This window comes from Eumetopias jubatus, unplaced genomic scaffold (assembly GCF_037043125.1).
Source record: "Eumetopias jubatus isolate StellerSeaLion01/CBP00866 unplaced genomic scaffold, mEumJub1_p1.0 scaffold_11, whole genome shotgun sequence".
In the NCBI taxonomy this organism is placed as follows: Eukaryota; Metazoa; Chordata; class Mammalia; order Carnivora; family Otariidae; genus Eumetopias; species Eumetopias jubatus.
The window spans coordinates 13,921,452-13,940,791 of record NW_028274817.1 but is presented as its reverse complement, the minus strand read 5'-3'; the positions used below and the strand labels follow the sequence as shown (position 1 = coordinate 13,940,791).

The window sequence follows — 19,340 nt, the reverse complement described above, 5'->3', positions numbered from 1 at the left end:
CTTCGTGCCATGTAGACTTGAAAAGCTGCTGGGATTTCACTGGGTTTGAAGATTAAAGAAGTCTTGAGAAGCAATTAGCTGGGGGTATACCTGTCATAAAAATCAGTCCAAACTTTTGTTGACATTCGTTCCTTTCCCCATATGCCAGGTTCCCGGTTTGTATTAGTAAGACTGAAATTGAAATAAGTCTGTTGCTGGTGGACACATTTGTCACTTTCCTTGAAACTGGTGAACCCAGAAAACTAGCGATAGGAAAATATCGCCATTCTCTCTTAAGAAGTCTATGACATTTCAAGGCAAGAATGAATGTATGGAAGAAGAGACTTGTTTCTTCTTTACTAACAAAAGGGAAAGCCTGGAAGTGAATGATATGGGTATAATTAAAAAAAAAAAAAAACCTTTACGTAACTTTTTTTTTTTTTTTTGCTGGGAGAGAAGACTACGAAGCACATTTTCCAGGAAGTGTGGGCTGCAAAGATTGTGCGCTCTTAACTAATCCTGAGTAAGGTGGCCACTTTGACAGTGTTCTCATGCTGCCTCTGCCACCTTCTCGGTCTGAAGATAGCATTTCAACTCTAACACAGCATGATCGAAACATATAGCCAAACTGCTCCCCGATCCGTGGCCACCGGACCACCCGTCAGTATGAAAATTTTTATGTATTTACTTACTGTTTTTCTCATCACCCAGATGATTGGGTCAGCACTCTTTGCTGTGTATCTTCACAAAAGATTGGACAAGGTAAGCTGAACCAGGAGCCCTTGTTAACTGAAGTTGGGGGTCCTCATTGATTTGCGGATTGATTGGTTTTAGGTCTACCCAGATGATGGACAGTGGTGGGAGTTCACATAGCTAAAATGGTCTCGTGGCATAATGCTTGTCATCTAGTTAGTAAGGTCTCCTGCTCTGATCTTGGGTCGAGAGCTCGGGCTCTGGAGTCAGACTGCCTCGGTTCAAATCTTGACTCTGTCCCCTAATAGCTCTGCGATCCTGGGCAAGTTATTTTATATTTCTGTGCCTCAGCTTCCACATCTGAGAAACGGGGAAGATAATAGTACCCAGCTCGCAGATTAAATGAATTTAGCCTCGTAGCAAGATTAGAGCAGAGCCCCGCGCAAAGTGAGCACTAGGTGGGCATTAGCTGTAATTCTTTGCTAAAGTTTTGTTTAAGAAGTAAACTTTTCTGATGGAGACGCCTTTTTCTTTAATTGCTAACTAGAGAAGAAGAGTATGAATTTGATCTGAAACTTCCCAGTATTTCAGAGGAGCACGGACATGGATAAGTCCGGAATTTGCAGTCTTAGAGTAAAAGCGGCATTCTCTCTATAACTCTTCACTGATTGTAGTTGCAAGCTGCTCAGTTTCCCTCTGAGATGTTTTACATTCTCAAGTGGCTGGACTTACAGGAACAAAACTGTAGAGTAACTTAGGAGGTAGTTTTGCATCCTCAGGACAAAATAACTGTTGGGATTTATCCTGTTTCAGTGCGCTTACCCATTTCCACTGAGGGGCATTATTGGCCGTAACCGACAGAACATCAGTCATATATGAAAAGGAGAAATTTGATGAATTATCTGGCTGTTCCTATAAGTCTGGATGTGGGGACTGTGGCTGTACAACCTCTGGAGACTGCATTTTCTCAGGGATGTTTGAATGCCCTCTATTGGGATCCCATCCTAGAATTAACGCCATGAAGTTTTTCATCAGGATAAGGAGGGGCAGTGACGGTTGGGGCAATTCACTGGGTTACTCTGATTTTAGTTGACTAAAGAGCAGGGTTCTGGGTCTGGTTGTTTGTTTGTGTTTGGCCTGGTGGGCTCTGTCAATCAAATGCCTGGACCTAAGCCTAGCCTCTATGGGGGGAAGCGGCGACCACATCTACCAAAGCATTGAGGTGTGTTCTTAATGACAGTGGAAGCCACTGGCTAAGTGGATCTTGTTTTAAAACAAGAAAACAGTCCAGAATCAGTTGATTATACAAGTGAATTCCATACATTTAATTATTCTGAGACATTGGAAAATAAAATCTCTCTCGTTAACTTTGGGAATGAAAGATGGCTTCCTTAAAAATGCAAATGTTTTCCACAAATACTAAAGTTAAAAAGAGAGAGATGTAATTAGAACTCAAGTTAATTGACATACATTGCAAATTAACTTCTTTTTATAAAGCACTGCAGCACCAACTAAAATGAAGTGGGCAAATGAGCTCAATGGAAAACGATTTTAGACGCTGGGTTCACAATGACCTATCGTTACAGAGCAATGAGGAATATGATCATTCTCGAATATTGCTGGTATAATACATGGACAAAATGTATACTTTGTAATGAAATTTTATTAGAATAGCTGTGATTTCTACCTAGAGTTTCGGGTAATAGGACATTTTAATTGCTGGCTTTTGTCGATTTTTTAATGGCTGATACCAAATAACAATAATCCGGTATAATAACTTTTATTCTCCATTTATATCTGCAAAATCCTCCTCCTGTTACTGATGCCATGGAAGTGATTGTAGGGGCAGACATCATTAGCTGCCTTCTCCAGAATTATGTTTCTCATGTCCATGTTATTTCACAAATAGATAGAAGATGAAAGGAATCTTTACGAAGATTTTGTGTTCATGAAAACGTTACAGAAATGCAACAAAGGAGAGGGGTCCTTGTCCTTACTGAACTGTGAGGAAATTAAAAGCCGGTTTGAAGCCTTTCTCAAGGTAAGGAGCTCAGTTGTTGATTAAAGGGTCGTTGAAACGTTTTACTGCTTTTGCTAGGTCAGGAAATGAACGCGGACGATGGAGAAGTTTTGTAGACATAGGTACATATGTGCGTACATATATACATGGGTATATGTATCCAATAAAAACAAAGGAAAAATGAAGCCAAAATCCTATGTGAAAGGGAAAGGGAAATTGGAAGTGTGCACATTCATAGGAATGTTCTTGAGAGGAACAAAAGAGCCTCTTTTGGGGATACTACATGCAGCTGCCCCTGTGAACATTATGAAACACACCGAGTTTGGCCCTTGGCATTTCCCTATCTTTCCACCCAAACTTTGCTGCCTTGTCACTGCGGACCCATGGTCGGGTCCCCATTTCCCAGGGGAGCGAGAATCACTGGCCGGCCACAGGGTACGGGCCTGCCCTTACTGAGGGTAGTAGGGACCTCTGAAGGCTGGGGCTCTCACACACAAACAAACGCTTCTCTCGTGACAGAATTTCAGGTGCCATGAAAGCGAGATCTTTCCCCTTTATTGTGAGGAGAGCTGTGGGGAAAGGGGATGGACTTTCTCGGTGCCGCTCAAACCAGACCCCACAGAACACCACTTGCTCATGAAGCCAGTCCACTGTAGGGCCGTCCAAGCCCTGAGGTGGACAGAGGCCCCAGCGAGGAGTCACTGCAGTCTCTGGGGCCTGGAATAGGTACTGCAAACAAGAAGTCTTAGAGTGTTTACTGAGGGCGCACTTAACAACATGAATTCCATCATCACAAACAAGGAGTCCAGAAGCTCTTTCTCCTGGAGCAGAGCATCAATCTTTCTGCTTGTTTCCCCTCTCAGAACACTGAGTAAAATACCCTTGGCCCTCAGCTCACTTTGGGGTCATGAATAGGAGGCGGGGGGGTGGGGGGGCAGGTAGTCTGGGTAAACCAACAGCAGTTAGTTCTCGCATATAAATAACGTATCATTTAACCTGGGAGTAAAGGGCTTAAGATCTTATTTCTGAGCTTATTCCTGTCCTCCAACGGTAAAGACGCTAACAGCCTAGTCCTGTGTCACCTACAGGAATCAGAGTGCAGCCCAAATCTGCTGCTGGCTTTTGCATTCTTTACACTCATCTAGGTTCTAGATGAAGACTCCTCTTCATTGGCCAAGCTTGGAAATGAGTTGAGCTTCTCTGGTTGTCCGAGGATTCTGGCCAGGACTCTAGGGTATTGGGAGGTGTTGCAAATTCAAATGGGAAGAAAGCCACTTCCAGAACTACAGTTATTAATCCAAATATTTATTGGATATTTAATGTCCTTGGCCATGCGACCTTGGGCAAATGACCTCACGTCCCCGGCCGGGCCTGTTTTCTCATCTGTAAACGAGAGGGCTGAGGTTATCTGCCCTGACGCTGTGTGATTATATGATCAGCCTTGCAGCGAGAGTGCTGCTGGTTTTCCCCCTCCTCTCTCTTTCTTACTGAGAGTCTTACCGTTCAACGGCCAATTTCTAATGGCTTTATTTCAGGTCAGATACATAAAACTTCCCAAATCAGCTACCCAGGAGAGGAGCAAGGGAAACTGGCGGGCTTGGCCTCTCCGCTTATGCTTGCACGAAAAAAGTGACAGCTCCAAAGTTCCATATTCTAGAAAGGCAGACCTTCTCAGGCCTGTCAACCAGGGCTCCTGACGTAAGGCAGAGGAAGCCCCTCGCCTCTACTGCCACAGGAGCGGGATCCCATATGTCACATAGTCCTCCGGCTTCTCAGTCCTCCCCCGAAGACGGACCCGCTCTCCAATATCCATTCTGCCAAATTTCTCATTCTAAACAATATTTTGGACGACTTTTTTTTTTTTTTTAATCCAGCCGGCCACCTGCAGAGTAACCCCAAATTGGATTTTCATCTTCTCAGTGAGTGTTAGCAGGGCTTTCTTTCTGGGCTTCACGGTCCGACTGGACCAGGACAACCAAAGGCTTGAATTCGGGGGTTCCAAATCATAGGACTTGAAGGGGTCTTAGAAGTCACCAGATCCAATGATCAACCCAGGACTTCAGTCTTCTCCCCACAGCCCCTACCGAGTGGTCACCAAGCTCTGCTGGGACAGCTCTAGTGACGAGTAACTCATTAGCTCCTGAGGCAGGTAGCACCAAGCTGTCACTTTGAGGGGAAGATGGAATTTGGGGCTTATGCTCGGGGAAGTGCAGGCAGCGTCTTGAAGAGTGTAATGTCACGGTACAATCACGCCACCCCGCTAGACTGGTCAGTTCCAGGGTCGTCTGCCCCCCTCCCCCAGGCCTGAGATGTCTTTGATGAAGGTCAAAGCATTTCCTTTTCAAGGTAAAGGTCAACCTGTCCACACCTGCCACATAGACTTCCCAGTAAGAGAGAAATCACTAATCTGAGATTTTTCTGAAAGTCAACTTTGACAAGTCTTTCAGTTGAGGTGGGGAGTGAAGGAAGGGGGAAGAAAAGGGCTCTGGGGAGTGTGGTTGGGGGAAAGTTCACAGAAAGGCAAGGCTGGGCACATAAAAGACAAACTTTGCTGACTTCACGTTTTCATCTTGGCCAAACCCTGACACCAGTGCAACCACGTAGCCTAAAAGTACCTCAACCTCGATCATCACAGTCCATTTTTGAGAAGACACTAAATACTCATTTGTTTACTGGCTGTCTCACAAACATTTTCCTGTCGCCGCATTTTCTCAGCTCAAGTGGAAACTTGAAGGCCTGTGGTCCCTGTGAGCTTTTCGAGGCGCAGGATCCCCAGTAGGGCTCTGTGACTTTCACCCTCACATCTGGCAACCGAGCTGAGCCTACCGGGGACGCTCAACAGTCCCGACACTAATTCCTTTTGGGGAAGGAAGGAAAGGAAAGGCCCTATAGAAAATGGAGTCCAGTAATGGGAAGGCGCGCAAGACTTTGATCATCAAGGGGGAAAATACTAGTGTGCTCGGCACTTGTATTTAGAGCCCAGAGTGACGGTGTGAGCTAAGCAAATAGCCAACTCCATATAGAGATACAGATACTGTTTTCTGAGGCAAAGAGAGTAATCTCCACGGTGTGAACGTGATCTCAGAGTTTCTGCTCTTGGCTTCAGCCTCAGACTCTTGGGTGACCTCGTGCCAGCCTGCTAAGCCCTCGAGGCCTTGTATTCAGTATCTTTAAAATGGCAGCCGTAGCCCTGATTCCCTTCCTGCTTGTGTTGATGGCCATGCCCGTGAACTTCCCCAGTTGCTAAGTGAAAAGAAACCACTTAAGAAGTGTTGCATTTGCCTTTGAACACCAGCATCATTGGGAGATTACCTGGGTTTCCTATATGCTGATTATTCTAAATATATACAGGCCCCACAAAGCGACCAACTGCAAGAGAATCTCCTCATCCCCTCGACAGGGACAAGACAAAAAATGCCTGAGGGTCTGTTTGTAGTCTGGAATTTCTTCCCAAGGTCAAACGTACTATTACCATTTCCTAAGAGATCTCAGACCAATTTTATTCTAATAGATACACGCCTTGCTTTATGTTTAATAATATTCTATATACCAGTTCCCAAGGTGGAAACGTCTCCCCATTCAGCATTATTTGTCAATACCCGTCAAAGGCGGGGAGGCTGGGGTCATAGGAAGGGTCAGCTTCACAGCCTCTGGTCTGGAGAGAGCACTGCAGTGGAGATAATAGGGCCCCGATCCTGCCTCCAGGCTCACCCCTGGGCTTTCTGGGCTGTCAGCTCATCTGTCAGAGCCACGGGCTCCCAATCGCTATGATGGAATTAATGACAGGCTCTAAGTCCATGTGATAATCCTCACCAGGAAGAGGCAATAGAGTCATGACAGATGCCAAATGAATGATACCTCTAAAACCCCACACCAGATTTCCTGTCAAAATGACCTTTTGCACTATTCTTATTTTAGGAGATAATGCTAAACAAAGAAGTGAAGAAAGAAGAAAGCGTTGCGATGCAAAAAGGTAGGTTGCTATTTATCAGTTTTTGTGAATACTTAAAACCTAAAAGGAAGTTTCAGGCTGATCACACTGAACAACCCAGTTGTTAGAATTAGGGAATTTTTAGCCCTGGAAATAAAATAGGACTACAACGGCCAAATGGACACCTTCTCTAACACCTGTGATTTGGAAAGGTTTTGTATGTGCACATGTATGGGCAAGGCTGTGTTCTTTTGATGCTGACAATACCTAGGATGAAGAAATGCCACTGTTTTCAATATCTTCATCAAAGCAACCATACAGCCTGGTGCCACCCACAGAGGATAAGATGACAAGAAAGTCATCGCTGGCATTCATCGCTCAGTGATAATAGCTTTGGGTGGGGAACCATGGCCAGTGGGGTGTCTGCGATCAAGGAATGATTCTGTGTGACAACATTCCATTCTTTGCCCTGTTCTCCATGTCAGAACACCTCCAACATCTCAGGGTTGGAAGGGATCTTGACTGGAAGGAAGGGTTCTCAAACGCAGTGCCACCCACATAGCACGAATCTCTTTCACAACCATCTGGCCTCTGATCCAACACGCTAGGCACCTTCTAGCTCATTCATCATCCTGGTCCAACTTTGAATGGCTCTAGTAATTATAATAAGATTACTGTACTACTCAGAGAGAAGTCTTTCCTCCTCTGGAGTTGAAATTTGTTCCTATAATCTCCACTCACTAGACCCAGTTCTGCTCTTTGGGACCATACTAAGCAAAGTAGAATTCTTACAGACAGCAGCTGTCCAGATGTTGAAAACAGCAATCGTGGCCCCCAAGCCTCTTCTTCTCCAGGCTAAACCTCCCCAGTGTCTTCCACTGTTCCTCCCATGACCATTTCCGGGGCTTCTCCTCTCCCTGTTCCTCCTAGAATTTAGCACCCCAAACACAATAATAATGCTTGGAGTGAGCGAGCGGCTGAGCATGGGGGAGATGGAGTGTTGGCAGACCAGTGTTATTCACAACGTCAGTGAAAACGATGCTATCTATGGCTTATTAATACATACAAAGAAATATATCCATACAGAGATACAGATACTATTTTCTGAGGCAAAGAGAGTACTCAGAGCTTGCGTTAACTGTTGCTCTGGATGCAATGGGCCATCTGATTTCCATGAAGTTTTCGTCTTCAGAATGACTGTAAGATGTGTTGAGTGGTACCATGTTGTCTGTGAGTTACAGTGAAATTTGAGGAAATGGTGCACGTGGGTGTTGCCTAGCAGTCTTCAGGAAAAGGATCAACTTAACTGGTTATCTAGGTCATGCAATTTGATTCAATATTTATAGGGCACCTACGAAGTGTCTGACAGCAGGCTCATTCTTGGTAAAAAAAAAAAAAAAAGAAAGAAACTTCCACACAGTCTCCGCACATGGGACCTCGGCACATCTAATTAAAGAGCAAAGTTTTTACCCGAGAAACAACCCGAGCTAGGTACAATAGTTTGGCCAGTTGCTTGACCATGTCAGACACTGTTGGCATCATACCAGCTAAGTGTGCAGACACCACCTTGGGGCCCAGTGAGGTTCCCAATGGCCAGGAGCTGTTTCTAACAGCAAGATTCAAAATACATTTCACCAAGACCAGGAGTTTTAGCCTGCGTCAATCTAGCTGAAGTGGAGTCAGGTACTGAACGACCATTAGAAGAATGGGATCAATGCAAATAGCCAACTCAGTTGTTCAGATTCTAGAAACCTGCTTTCCCCTGTGACAGGGATTTCAGACCGTTGTACTCTTTCTTTTGTGTAACCTACTTACGCCCTGTCTCTATGACATAGCTATAGGACTAGACCGGATAGTTCTGTGGGCAGTATGGTATTGCTTTGGCCTGACAGTTGGCTTTTGGTTTCATTTCAGGTGATCAGGATCCTCAAATTGCAGCCCATGTCATAAGTGAGGCCAGTAGTAACACAGTGTCCGGTAAGTCCAAAGCCTCCGAGCCAGTCACCTGGGTGGGAAGGCTGAGATGCGCAAGCACGGCAGCCTAATGACCAGGCTCCTCTCTTCCTCTGGGGCCCAATTTACCAACCCATCCATACACCTCTCATATGCTCTCCTTTGTCTTCAAAGTGAGCTCAGATGCACAGATGGGACTTGAAGGGACAAAAGGAGGTGGGAAGCAATCCCGATGTTCTCATTATGTTCTTGCTCAATGGCCGATTCTAAATGATGAATTGCTGGGTAGAGGGACCATTATTCTGAGAACATAGAAGAGATGGCAGGTAGTGACCTCCTGGCTGGGAGCATCCCTCACGCTAACCCCTCTTCGCTGTGTGTAAATGGGCCTCAGGGGGTACTTCCTGCCATCTGTCAATCCCTGTATGATTAACCCCAGCCTCACGGGGGCCAACCTCAGGGAAATTAAAGGTAAAATCATTCTGCAAAGATCAATAGGTGCCAGGACGTTAGATTTTCCAATGAAGTAACAGCAGATGACATACTGTAATCTTTTCAACTCTGAAAAAGTTTATTTCCATATACGTTCTGCCATCATTCTAGCTCTTAGATCTTTTTTCCCAAACCTGTACCTTGAGAGAGCTGGTGCTGGAGAATTTGTCGCATCTGATAAATGGATGGAAACATGCCTGCGAGCACGAAACCCCCTCACTAGATAAATGCAGTCTGAGGGCATCAGAACAGTCTTGGAAAAATTTAGCACAGTTTTCCAGAAAGGAGTTCTAAACAGTGTGTGTGTGTGTGTGTGAGAAACACACATACAATGAGAGAGATAGAGACAGAGACAAAAAGAGAGAAGAGGAGATACCACCTCATCTCTGAGGTGGCTTGGGCTTCTCAGTGGGCGTAATATATACGTGGTTATCACAGATCATGACACGGAAGGAAGAGCACTGGATAGGAAGTTTTTGAACTGAGATTCTAGAACCGTGACTACCACTTGCTAGGTGACCTTGGGCAAGTCCCTTTACTGCCATGTTCCGCCTCACTTACTTCACAGGGTGACCCTCAGCGTCAAATCAGCTGATGTGGAAGAAGGTCATACTGTCATGTGCTAGACAAATGCAAGGTGCTGTTACTTAGCTTCCTTTACTGTAGTTTGGATGTCAGTAGAGTCGCAGAAAGCCCTTCATTAATACCAGTTATTTCCTACCATATTTAATAATCCTGCCAGGTAGCCATTCTCAGCAAATACACTTAAGGGAGAACATCCCAGCTGTGGTGGCTTGTCCGGGGTGGCAGTCCACATGACACTTGCACACCCGGATTGCATGACCTCAACAGAGACACCACTTAGAAGAGTAGCTTCCCGCTGGTCTTTGCCCACCAGCGCAGAAATCCTTGCCCTTGGATAGATTTCGTGGCCTCAGATTCTGCCAAAGAGTCCAAGATTGATATGGTCCCAGCATATTTCGGTCCGCCTCACAGGAGGTCCGCAGGGGATCAGGTGTGAAGACAACAACATTCCTCACCCTCCCCCCCCCAGTCCCAAACCCCCCACTCCTGCCTGGTCATGCTGCCACAAGCTTGACCTGCACCCCACAGCAAGGACAAAGACTAGGTAAGGATTTACAGAGATAATCCTAGTGGACTAAAAGATAGAGAACCTGCCCTTGGCTTCTCAAATGGCCCGAAAGTGAAAACATCATAAGGAAGTGTCATTTCTGTAGTGGTCCGGAGGGCCAAGAAATGTCAGACATTTCAGGATGCCTTTCCTGTTACTAAAGGATGAATCTTAACAGCTTGAATCTCACACCCTGATAGATCGCCAAATAGGAATTTTTAAAAAGGGCTCAAGGAAGCAAATGATCGATACTTTCACTTCTCCCCAACCCCCACGCCCGGCAGTCTAGCTGGCTGTGGGAGCTGAGATTTGAAATCGGGTGCACACACTACTTTGAACCCACTCAACATCTCCGCCGAGAAAATGGCACACCGTTGGTGGGTACTCAGGTTTAGCCACAAGAACACAGGTACTTTCAAGTTGGTGGCGCCCACTACAATGGAAGATCAAAACACACAGTGAAATGACAGGTTCATTTTCATACTTCCTTGCCTAATTTTAGTCCTTGCTGTGGGAGGCAGGTCGGGTTTGCGACAGCATGCGCAAGTAGGAAGAAATGGGGTCTTTCCTTTTGTCAGCTGAGGCTGAGCTACATAGACCGGCAACTCTTTGACTTTGTAAAATCCAAAGAAGGTGAGATAGTAGTGTTCATATCAGCAAGGATTTTGTCTGAATGTCTTATAAGTGTGCATAGTTCAGGACATGGAATTTTGAAATCACTCACACTTGAAGTTCAAGGGCAAATTGGCTCTAAACGCTCTAAAGGAAGAAGGAAACTCACTGTGCCCGGTTGCTGTATTTAATCTTCAAAACAAGTCTCTGAGAGACTCTGTAATACTAGCCCCGTGTTACAGATGAGAAACTAAAAGCTCAGGGTGATTGAGGGTCTTGGCGCGAGCTTGACTAAAGTCTGGATTGGAACCCAGCTCCATCCGACTGTGAAGCCCCTGCCGATCGGTCAGCCCCCAACTATCACGTGTATATGAAGCTGGTATCGAACATTAAACTCTGTGTTCTGGAGGAATGGGAGCCATGCATGCCTCACCTCACCACGAACTCCCCCTCTCCGTTACAGTTCTCCAGTGGGCCCCGAAAGGGTACTACACCATAAGCAGCAACCTGGTAACCCTCGAAAACGGGAAAGAGCTGGCCGTGAAAAGACAAGGACTCTATTACATCTATGCCCAAGTCACCTTCTGTTCCAATCGGGAAACTTCGAGTCAAGCTCCATTTATAGCTAGCCTCTGCCTGAATTCCCCGAGCGGATCCAAGAGAGTCTTACTCAGGGCTGCAAACACCCGCAGCTCCTCCAAACCTTGCGGGCAACAATCCATCCACTTGGGAGGAGTATTTGAATTGCATCCAGGTGCTTCGGTGTTCGTCAACGTGACTGATCCAAGCCAAGTGAGCCACGGGACGGGCTTCACGTCTTTTGGCTTACTCAAACTCTGAACAGTGGCACCTCGCAGGCTGCGGCTGAGCTCATGCTGGTGGTCTTCGTAATACAGCAAAGCAGTTAAGACCACCCCCTGTTGAACTGCCTATTTATAACCCTAGGATCCTCCTCGTGGAGAACTATTTATTGTACACCCCCAGGCATGTAGGGCTGCGGGCATCCAGAGAGTCCCATGAAAAGACGAGACCATTATGCGCAGATGGAATTGTGAGTAAACGGCAGATCATTAGTCAAGTTTCGTTTCATTTCTTTGCATGCAGTGTCTTTCCATGGATAATGTATTTGATTTCCCAGCGAAGACGCGGAAGGGCAATGGGGAGCCTCAGCCCTGGGTCCCCGCGGCCCTGATGGAGGGGGCAGGCTCTAGAAAGTCTGATGCAGCGGAGAACTGAAAAACCCTGCCCCCACCAGCCACCCTGACTCTCATCCTCTCCCTCCTCCGCGCCCCCCCCCCGCCCCCTAGACACACACAGTCAGGCTGTTGCTAATCGGTTATCTTATTTCAACCCTGTCGCGTCTCCAGCACTGTAGGCGGGAGGGGAGAGCAGAGGCAGAAGCTCTGAGGCTGCCCACTCCTCCTCCCGAAATGACTGTATTTAAAGGAAATCTCTCGTATCTACCTGCAGTCTCCCTTGTTTCCAGAGTGAACTTGTGATGATCTTGTTATTTATTTTTTGAATAATAAAGTGCCCTTAATGTTATTGTTGTCATCTAGCACCTAAAGCCCTTGGCCAGGTTGGTGGGGGGTGGAGGAGGAATTGTTGGGAAGGGTTCTTCCCAAACTCGGTGATGGGTTCATAAACTTGGTTCTCAAGCTTCTTGCACCACTAAATATCTTGGCGACCGCACCCTGCCTGGCTGTCTGCGATAGGCTTTGATGGATCGACGTGAAGCTCGTTCGGTGAAAAGCAATCTGGGTCTTTATTTCCAGCCTGCTCTGGAAAGGCTGCAGGGGATGAAAAAGAGACTTTTTGTTCTTGATTAATCACAGCTAAGCGAGGCTGGAGGGAGGATCTTTAATGAAAAGCAGTTGCTGATCTTTTTCGTACTGTCTAGGTGGTTCTAGCTTGGGTGAGAGGCAATGGAGCTGGGACAAACGGGGGAGAAGTACTGGTCCCCCGTTCTGCCACCAAAGCCAACAGACCTATTCTTTGGTCACCTTCAAGAAACCCAGAGTGGCTTGTTCATTTTTATTGGCAGAGTGCGTTGCTTAAAGCAAACACCTAGGTTCAAGCAGGAAAATATTACTGTAGGAATAGGAAAGGGGAAGGGGGGAGTCCACTCTGCCCACCAGCCCTGCTCTTTGGTCCTGTGGACCACACAACCCCTCCTGGACTGAGTGACTTTGAAGACGTTCTAGCATGAATTGCTAACACAAGGCTGAAAGCATGCTAGTTGAACTTGCTTGGCTGCATACCGTCTTCAACGAGAGAACTTTGGTATGAGCAGAGGTGACATTGCTCGATTCAGGGACTCATGGATATGTCCTCAGTGCTGTCTTGTCCTCCGGAGCAAAGATCCTTCTACAGCCTTGTCCTCTGCACGGGACACTTGAAGGAAGTGGGGCAGCGGCATGGCAGCAAGGAGACATTGGTCATGAGATTCTCATAGGTATGGGGCTCCCTTAGGAAGGTCAGGACCCCAGGTCCAGCTGAGAAGAGGGCCTGGCCCCGTCCACAGAGAAGAGACAATCCACGGGTCATGATTTTCCCTCCCTCACGGTACCTGAGTGCCCACTTTGGGGGACAGCAGTGCTTGCCCAGCTCGCGCAGGTGAGACATGCGGGCGGGGGTGGGAAGAAGCATTCCCCGTTTAGTAAGGTTCTTGCGCAGGGAATCCATGTCCAGCCTGGACAAAACTTTTACAGTCTTTGTATACTCACATGCTCTGATTTAAACATTGCCCTTGCACTTCACCCTACCTTCTTCTTTGGACATCATATCTCCCAATTATCTCTGCCTCTGGCAACCAAGTTGCTAACGATATCTGTTATCAAAGGAATGCTAGAGTTACAAAAACTACATGTTCTAGTCTATTTCTTCTGCTCTCGTGCTTCCTACTGCTCACTGAAAGACGCCTCCCAGAGCTCCCGTCCAGAACTTTCCCCTGCATGTCAGCCTCACCTAGCCAACGGCCTTCAGCCGCTCAGACTACTTCCTCATGAGGTCGCCTTGTCCCATCCTTTACCCTCGTATCTTCCTGTCCTACATGCTCACAGTGGGCTGTCTCCTCAGCCCCGCCCACTCCTGGGTTCAAACACCGCCTTCATGCCTTTAGTCCCGACCTGCCTCCTGCAGTTTGTCCCCTCAAGCCCAATGCACCCAAATGGAACTCCCAGTCTTTCCCCCAACGCAACAGGGTCCACTTTGCCAGGGAATGGCAGCCTCACTGTGCTCACTCCCATGCGCAATCCTACCAGCATAAATACATCACCTCTATTTCTTAAATAGTCTGTAAGTTAATCTACTTCTTTCTGTCTCTACTGCCACTACCCTAGTCCACACTACCGTTCATCTGTCTCCCAGAATACAACAACAGCCTCCTAGCCTCCCTGCCTCTACCCTTGCTCCCTCTCATTCATTCTCCGTGCACCACCAAAGTGAAGTAGTAAATGAAAGTCTGATTTGGGGCGCCTGGGTGGCTCAGTCGGTTGGGCATCTGCCTTCGGCTCAGGTTGTGATCCCAGGGTCCTGGGATCAAGCCCTGAGTCAGGCTTCTTGCTCAGTGGGGAGCCTCCTTCTCCCTCTCCCTCTACCCCTCCCCCTGTACTCTCTCTCTCTCTCTCTCTCTCTCGCTCGCTCTTGCTCTATCTCAAATAAATAAAATCTTTAAAAAAATAAATAAATGTCTGATTTTTCCACTCCCCTGCTTCATCATCTCCTGCAAATACCTCTCTCAATGTCTTAAGTTCCAACCCTCAGTTCCGCTAAGCAAGGCTACACGTACTCTCCCGCCTTGGGACCCGGGCATGCTGTGTGCTTGGAACCCCCATCCCCCTCCCCACTGCACCCTGCACTGAGCTTCATGGCACTTACCGAAGTTGAGGTTTTTCCTACTATGCTGTGAGCTTTTTGAGAACCAAGACCTTGTCCTGTACATCTGCTCATGGTGACTTCAGCGTCTGCCATAGCGCCTGGCATAGAATTGGCCCTTGATTCATTGTATGAAGAAAAAAATGAGTGAATAAATGCCCCTGCTTGTAACTTGGTTAAGTAGTTCATGAAATAATTCTGGGTGTTGGATAAAGCATAAATTTGCAATACTGTAAAAATATTTTATGTCCACAACATGTATATGATAAAACTGTACTCAAGGAGCACAGAATGACTGCGAATTATACTGTAGATAAAAATAAATAATCTCTTTTTCTGGGGTGCCTGGCCAGCTCGGCTGGTGGAGCATGTGACATTTGAGCTCGGGGTCCTGAGTTCGAGCCCCACGTTGGGTGTGGAGATAACTTAAAAATAAAATCCTTAAAAAGTACATCATCTATTTTTACTATCTGGTTCATGATAGTTTGCAAAACAGTACATGAAGTTGGTCCAAACTTCACTTGAACATTTTCAAAGTTGTTCTAATAAATGATGGGGACTTGAGAACCTACAATATTCTGATCATAAGTTATCTGATATCATCCCATTTTTATAAACATGTTACTTTTACATTCCATCTAAGGATTGGCAGGAAGGGAATGCTTGAAATGACCAATGATTTTTATTTCCAGGTAAAGAGAAAATGAACAAAGTACGAAATATTACTATCACTCTTACTTGGTAGGAAGCAAAGGTCTAAACGATGCAAACAGTGTGCCCAGGCAAGCTGTGGGTACGGGGCACCCCAGTTAAAGGAAAACAACACATTGACTCCCAGGCTCCAGGAGGGAACGCATTTCATGCTGAATTTGACTATTTCCACAGGGCCTGATGCCACTGTGTTGGAGGCCACGCTGCCGTAGGCCTTTAAAGCAGTCTGAATGAAGTAAGAGACGCAGAAACCTGGAACATGAAGCTAAGTAGAATTTTTTTTCTCTCTCTCTGAAACACATCTCCAGTTAAAAAAAACAAAACCAGGGGCGCCTGGGTGGCTCAGTCAGTTAAGCATCCGGCTCCTGATCTCAGCTCAGGTCTTGATCTCAGGATCGTGAGTTCAGGCCCCGCATTAGGCTCCACGCCGGGCATGGAGCCTAATTTTGAAATAAGTAAGTAAGTAAATAAATAAATAAGTCAAAACGTTTTTTAAACACCCCAGAAAGGGGCTCCTGGGTGGCTCAGTCAGTTAAGGATCTGCCTTCGGCTCAGGTCATGATCCCAGGGTCCGGGGATAGAGTCCCGTGTTGGGCTCCCCGCTCAGCAGGAAGCCTGCTTCTCCCGCTCCTTCTGCCTGTCTCTCTCTCTCTCTCTCTCTCTGTCAAATAAATAAATAAAATCTTTAAAAAATAAATAAAACCCTCAGAAATAGTCATTGTAGTGTAGTGGTTGCATCTGGAGTCAGAGAGACACCGTCCTAATCCAGGCTCTGCTATTTTACCACCTTTATAACCATGGCAAGTCATTTCTCCTCCTCTGGGCCTCAGGGTCCTTGCCTGGAAAGCAAGGTTTATGAGGGTTTAATGAGATCATTCACAGAAAGTCCCCAGCAGAGCCTGCTCTCTGGAACAGAACACCAGTGTGAGACATCTGAGACCAAGGAAAACAGGCCTCGCCCATTGTAGTAGGCCAAAGACCACACCCAGTTTGAAGGAAAGTAAAAGAAAAAAAAAGGCAGGGGATTAGATCACATACCTAACATTACAATAGATTTATGTGTAGCAAAGACTCTTTCTTACAGTTTCATTGTCAAAAACAATGAACCATTGGAGGCTTGGGGTTGCCAGATATGTCAGCTGGCTTGAACAGTTCCACATTTAGCATATTTAGGAAGGTTTTTTTCTTTCTTCTTCTTCTTTTTTAGTTTCAGGGGTAGAATTTAGTGATTTATCAGTTGCATATAACACCCGGTGCTCATCACATCACGTGCCCTCCTTAATGCCCATCCCCCAGTTACCCCATCCCCCACCCCACCACCCCTCCAGCAACCCTCAGTTTGTTCCCTGGAGTTCAGCATCTCTTATGGTTTGGCTCCCTCTTAATTTTCATCTTATTTTATTTCTCCTTCCCTTCCCCTGTTCATTTGTTTTGTTTCTTAAATTCCTCACTGTTGGTGGGAGTTCAAACTGGTGCAGCCACTCTGGAAAACAGTATGGAGCTTTCTCAAAAACTTAAAAACAGAACTACCCTACGACCCAGCAACTGCACTACTAGGTGTTTATCCAAAGGATACAAACATAGTGATCCGAAGGGGCACATGCACCCCAATGTTTATAGCAGCAATGTCCACAATAGCCAGACTATGGAAAGTGCCCACATGTCCATCTACAGATGAATGGATAAAGAAGATCGGGCATATATATACAAGGAAGGTTTCTTTTAAGAAAGACTGTGATCATTGCTTCCCGATCTAAAGGACATCAGCACACAAATGTACCCCTTCCATACCACACTCCTGTGAGTAACCCCAAAAGGCAGCTCGGCAACTCTCAAGAACACACAGTGGGGTTCCCATTGCCCACTCCTGGAGTTACACTGAATTACCTTCCCACTTCCCTGCTAACGTAATCCCACTTAAAGTCCAATAATTTTTGTCACAAACTCTAGTCCTATCTTCTGTACCTCTCTGCTGTAAACCTCTTTGAAGTTCAATGTGCAACCTTTAACTCAGATTTTTTTTAAGATTTTATATTAATTTATTTGAGAGAGAGAGACAGAGATAGGGACAGAGACAGCAAGAGAGAGCACGAGCCAAGAGGAGAGGGAGAAGCAGGCTCACAGCTGAGCAAGCAGCCCAACTCAGGTCTCGATGCCAGGACCCTGGGATCGTGACCTGGGCCGAAGGCAGACGCTTAACTGACTGAGCCACTCTGGTGCCCCTTTAACTCAGATTTGATTCCCATTTCTTGTTGCTAGGTTTTTTTCAATCCATCCACGCACCCATCCAACGCTGACTGATGTTATATCTTCTGAGCTAAACATGAGACGAATGTGATCCAGTCCCTGCCCTCAAGGAGCTTACAGTCTTCTGCATAACAGGGGTGCAAACATTTAAACCCCGGGGTCCACGCTGCAGCAGGGGTTAGGGACCAGTGTTGCACATGATACATGCGGAGGACACGTAACTCAGACAAGCAGAGGAAGGCAGGTGTCAGGAAAGGCTTTCCGGGAGTGGTGGCACAGAAGGGTTCAGGGCAGCTCCCAGAGGGCCTTGCGTGGGAACCAGTCTCGGTGTATGGCCACACAGCTCGTGCCGAAGCCCAGTCAAGGAAGAGGCCCGGAGCTCATTTGGCAGAGATAAACCGCCCTCCGGCCTGCTTTCCGGGAGGGGCTGACTCCACAGCATCCTGGGCGTGGCTCAAGTGGCCCGAGGGGCAAGTTGTGAGAAGGTGGCCAGGAGGCTGGGCCACAGACCAGACCCTGCAGGCTTGGAGGCCACGGACAGCTTAGACCCCCAGGTGGCTTCTGCTATAGACACTAAGGCAAGTTTTCACAGGTTTCCCACTCAAATTATGTGGAACATTTGCTCGTTCAACAAATATTTATTGAGTAGGTAGGTACGATGGGCTGGCCCCTGTACCAGGCCCTGAATTGACATAGATGACAGGAGTCAATCCCTTAACATTTCATGTGGGAGAAGACCCAGGCAGAGGCAGCACAGGTCAGGAAAAGGGCTGTTGGAGTCTGGATTCCCTGAGGACGCAAGACTTGAGATCACTCTTTTTTTTTTTTTTTTAATAAATTATTTTAAAGTTACAGAGAAGTTGCAAAAATAATAGTATAAATAGCAGCGTATCTTTTTTCTGAACCACTTGAGGTTGTGTGCATCATGGCCTCAGGGTGTATTTCCTAAGAATAAAGATATTCTTCTTTATAACCACAGCACAGGTGAGCCCCCAGTAACACAGGTTTGGATTTTTTTTCAGTAAATAGAATAAATGTATTCGCTCTTAAGATTTTTTTAATAACATTTTCTTTGCTTTGGCTTACTTAATTGTAAGAATACAGCATAAGATACATACCAAATATATCTTGACTGTATAAATCAGTAAAGCTTCCAGCCAACAATAGGCCATTAGCTTAGTTTTTTTTGGGGGGGGGGGGTCAAAATTACAGGTGGATATTTTACTGTGGGGCGGTTGATGCTCTTACCCTGAGATTGTTCAAGAGTCAACTGTACACTTACCAACTTCCATAAATTTAACATTGATACTGATCTGCCATTTGTATTCCAATTCCATTAAATGATACAATAATATCTTTTATATCACTTTGCCCTTCCAGTACAGGATCCAGTCTGGGGTCAGGTACTGAATCTAGTTGTCACGTCTCTTTAGTTGCTTTTCATCTGGAACATTTCCACAGCCTTTCTTTGTATTTAATGACATGGACATTTTTACCTTTAATAATAACAATCTCTCTTCCTTAAAAAAAAAAAAAAGAATGTTCCTTATTTTGAGTTTGTCTGATGCTTCCTCTTGGTCAAGTCCTAGTTATGCTTTCCTGGATGGCAAACCACATACATGACGATGTGTTCTCAGCGTATTATATTTGGAGGCACATGATGGCCATTTGCCCCTCATCACTCATGTGGATTT

The 19,340-nt window shown here is 46.2% G+C and overlaps 1 protein-coding gene across 1 annotated transcript; it reads left to right on the top strand.

The window, feature by feature from the left end:
* The first annotated feature begins 474 nt into the window (after positions 1 to 474).
* Positions 475 to 15,148, top strand: CD40LG (CD40 ligand). Its single transcript, XM_028094134.2, has 5 exons — positions 475 to 741; positions 2,582 to 2,713; positions 6,611 to 6,665; positions 8,538 to 8,600; positions 11,276 to 15,148. Exons 1-5 carry the CDS (start codon positions 586 to 588, stop codon positions 11,650 to 11,652), a joined length of 783 nt encoding a protein of 260 aa, XP_027949935.1. The 5' UTR covers positions 475 to 585; the 3' UTR covers positions 11,653 to 15,148.
* The last annotated feature ends 4,192 nt before the right edge of the window (positions 15,149 to 19,340 follow it).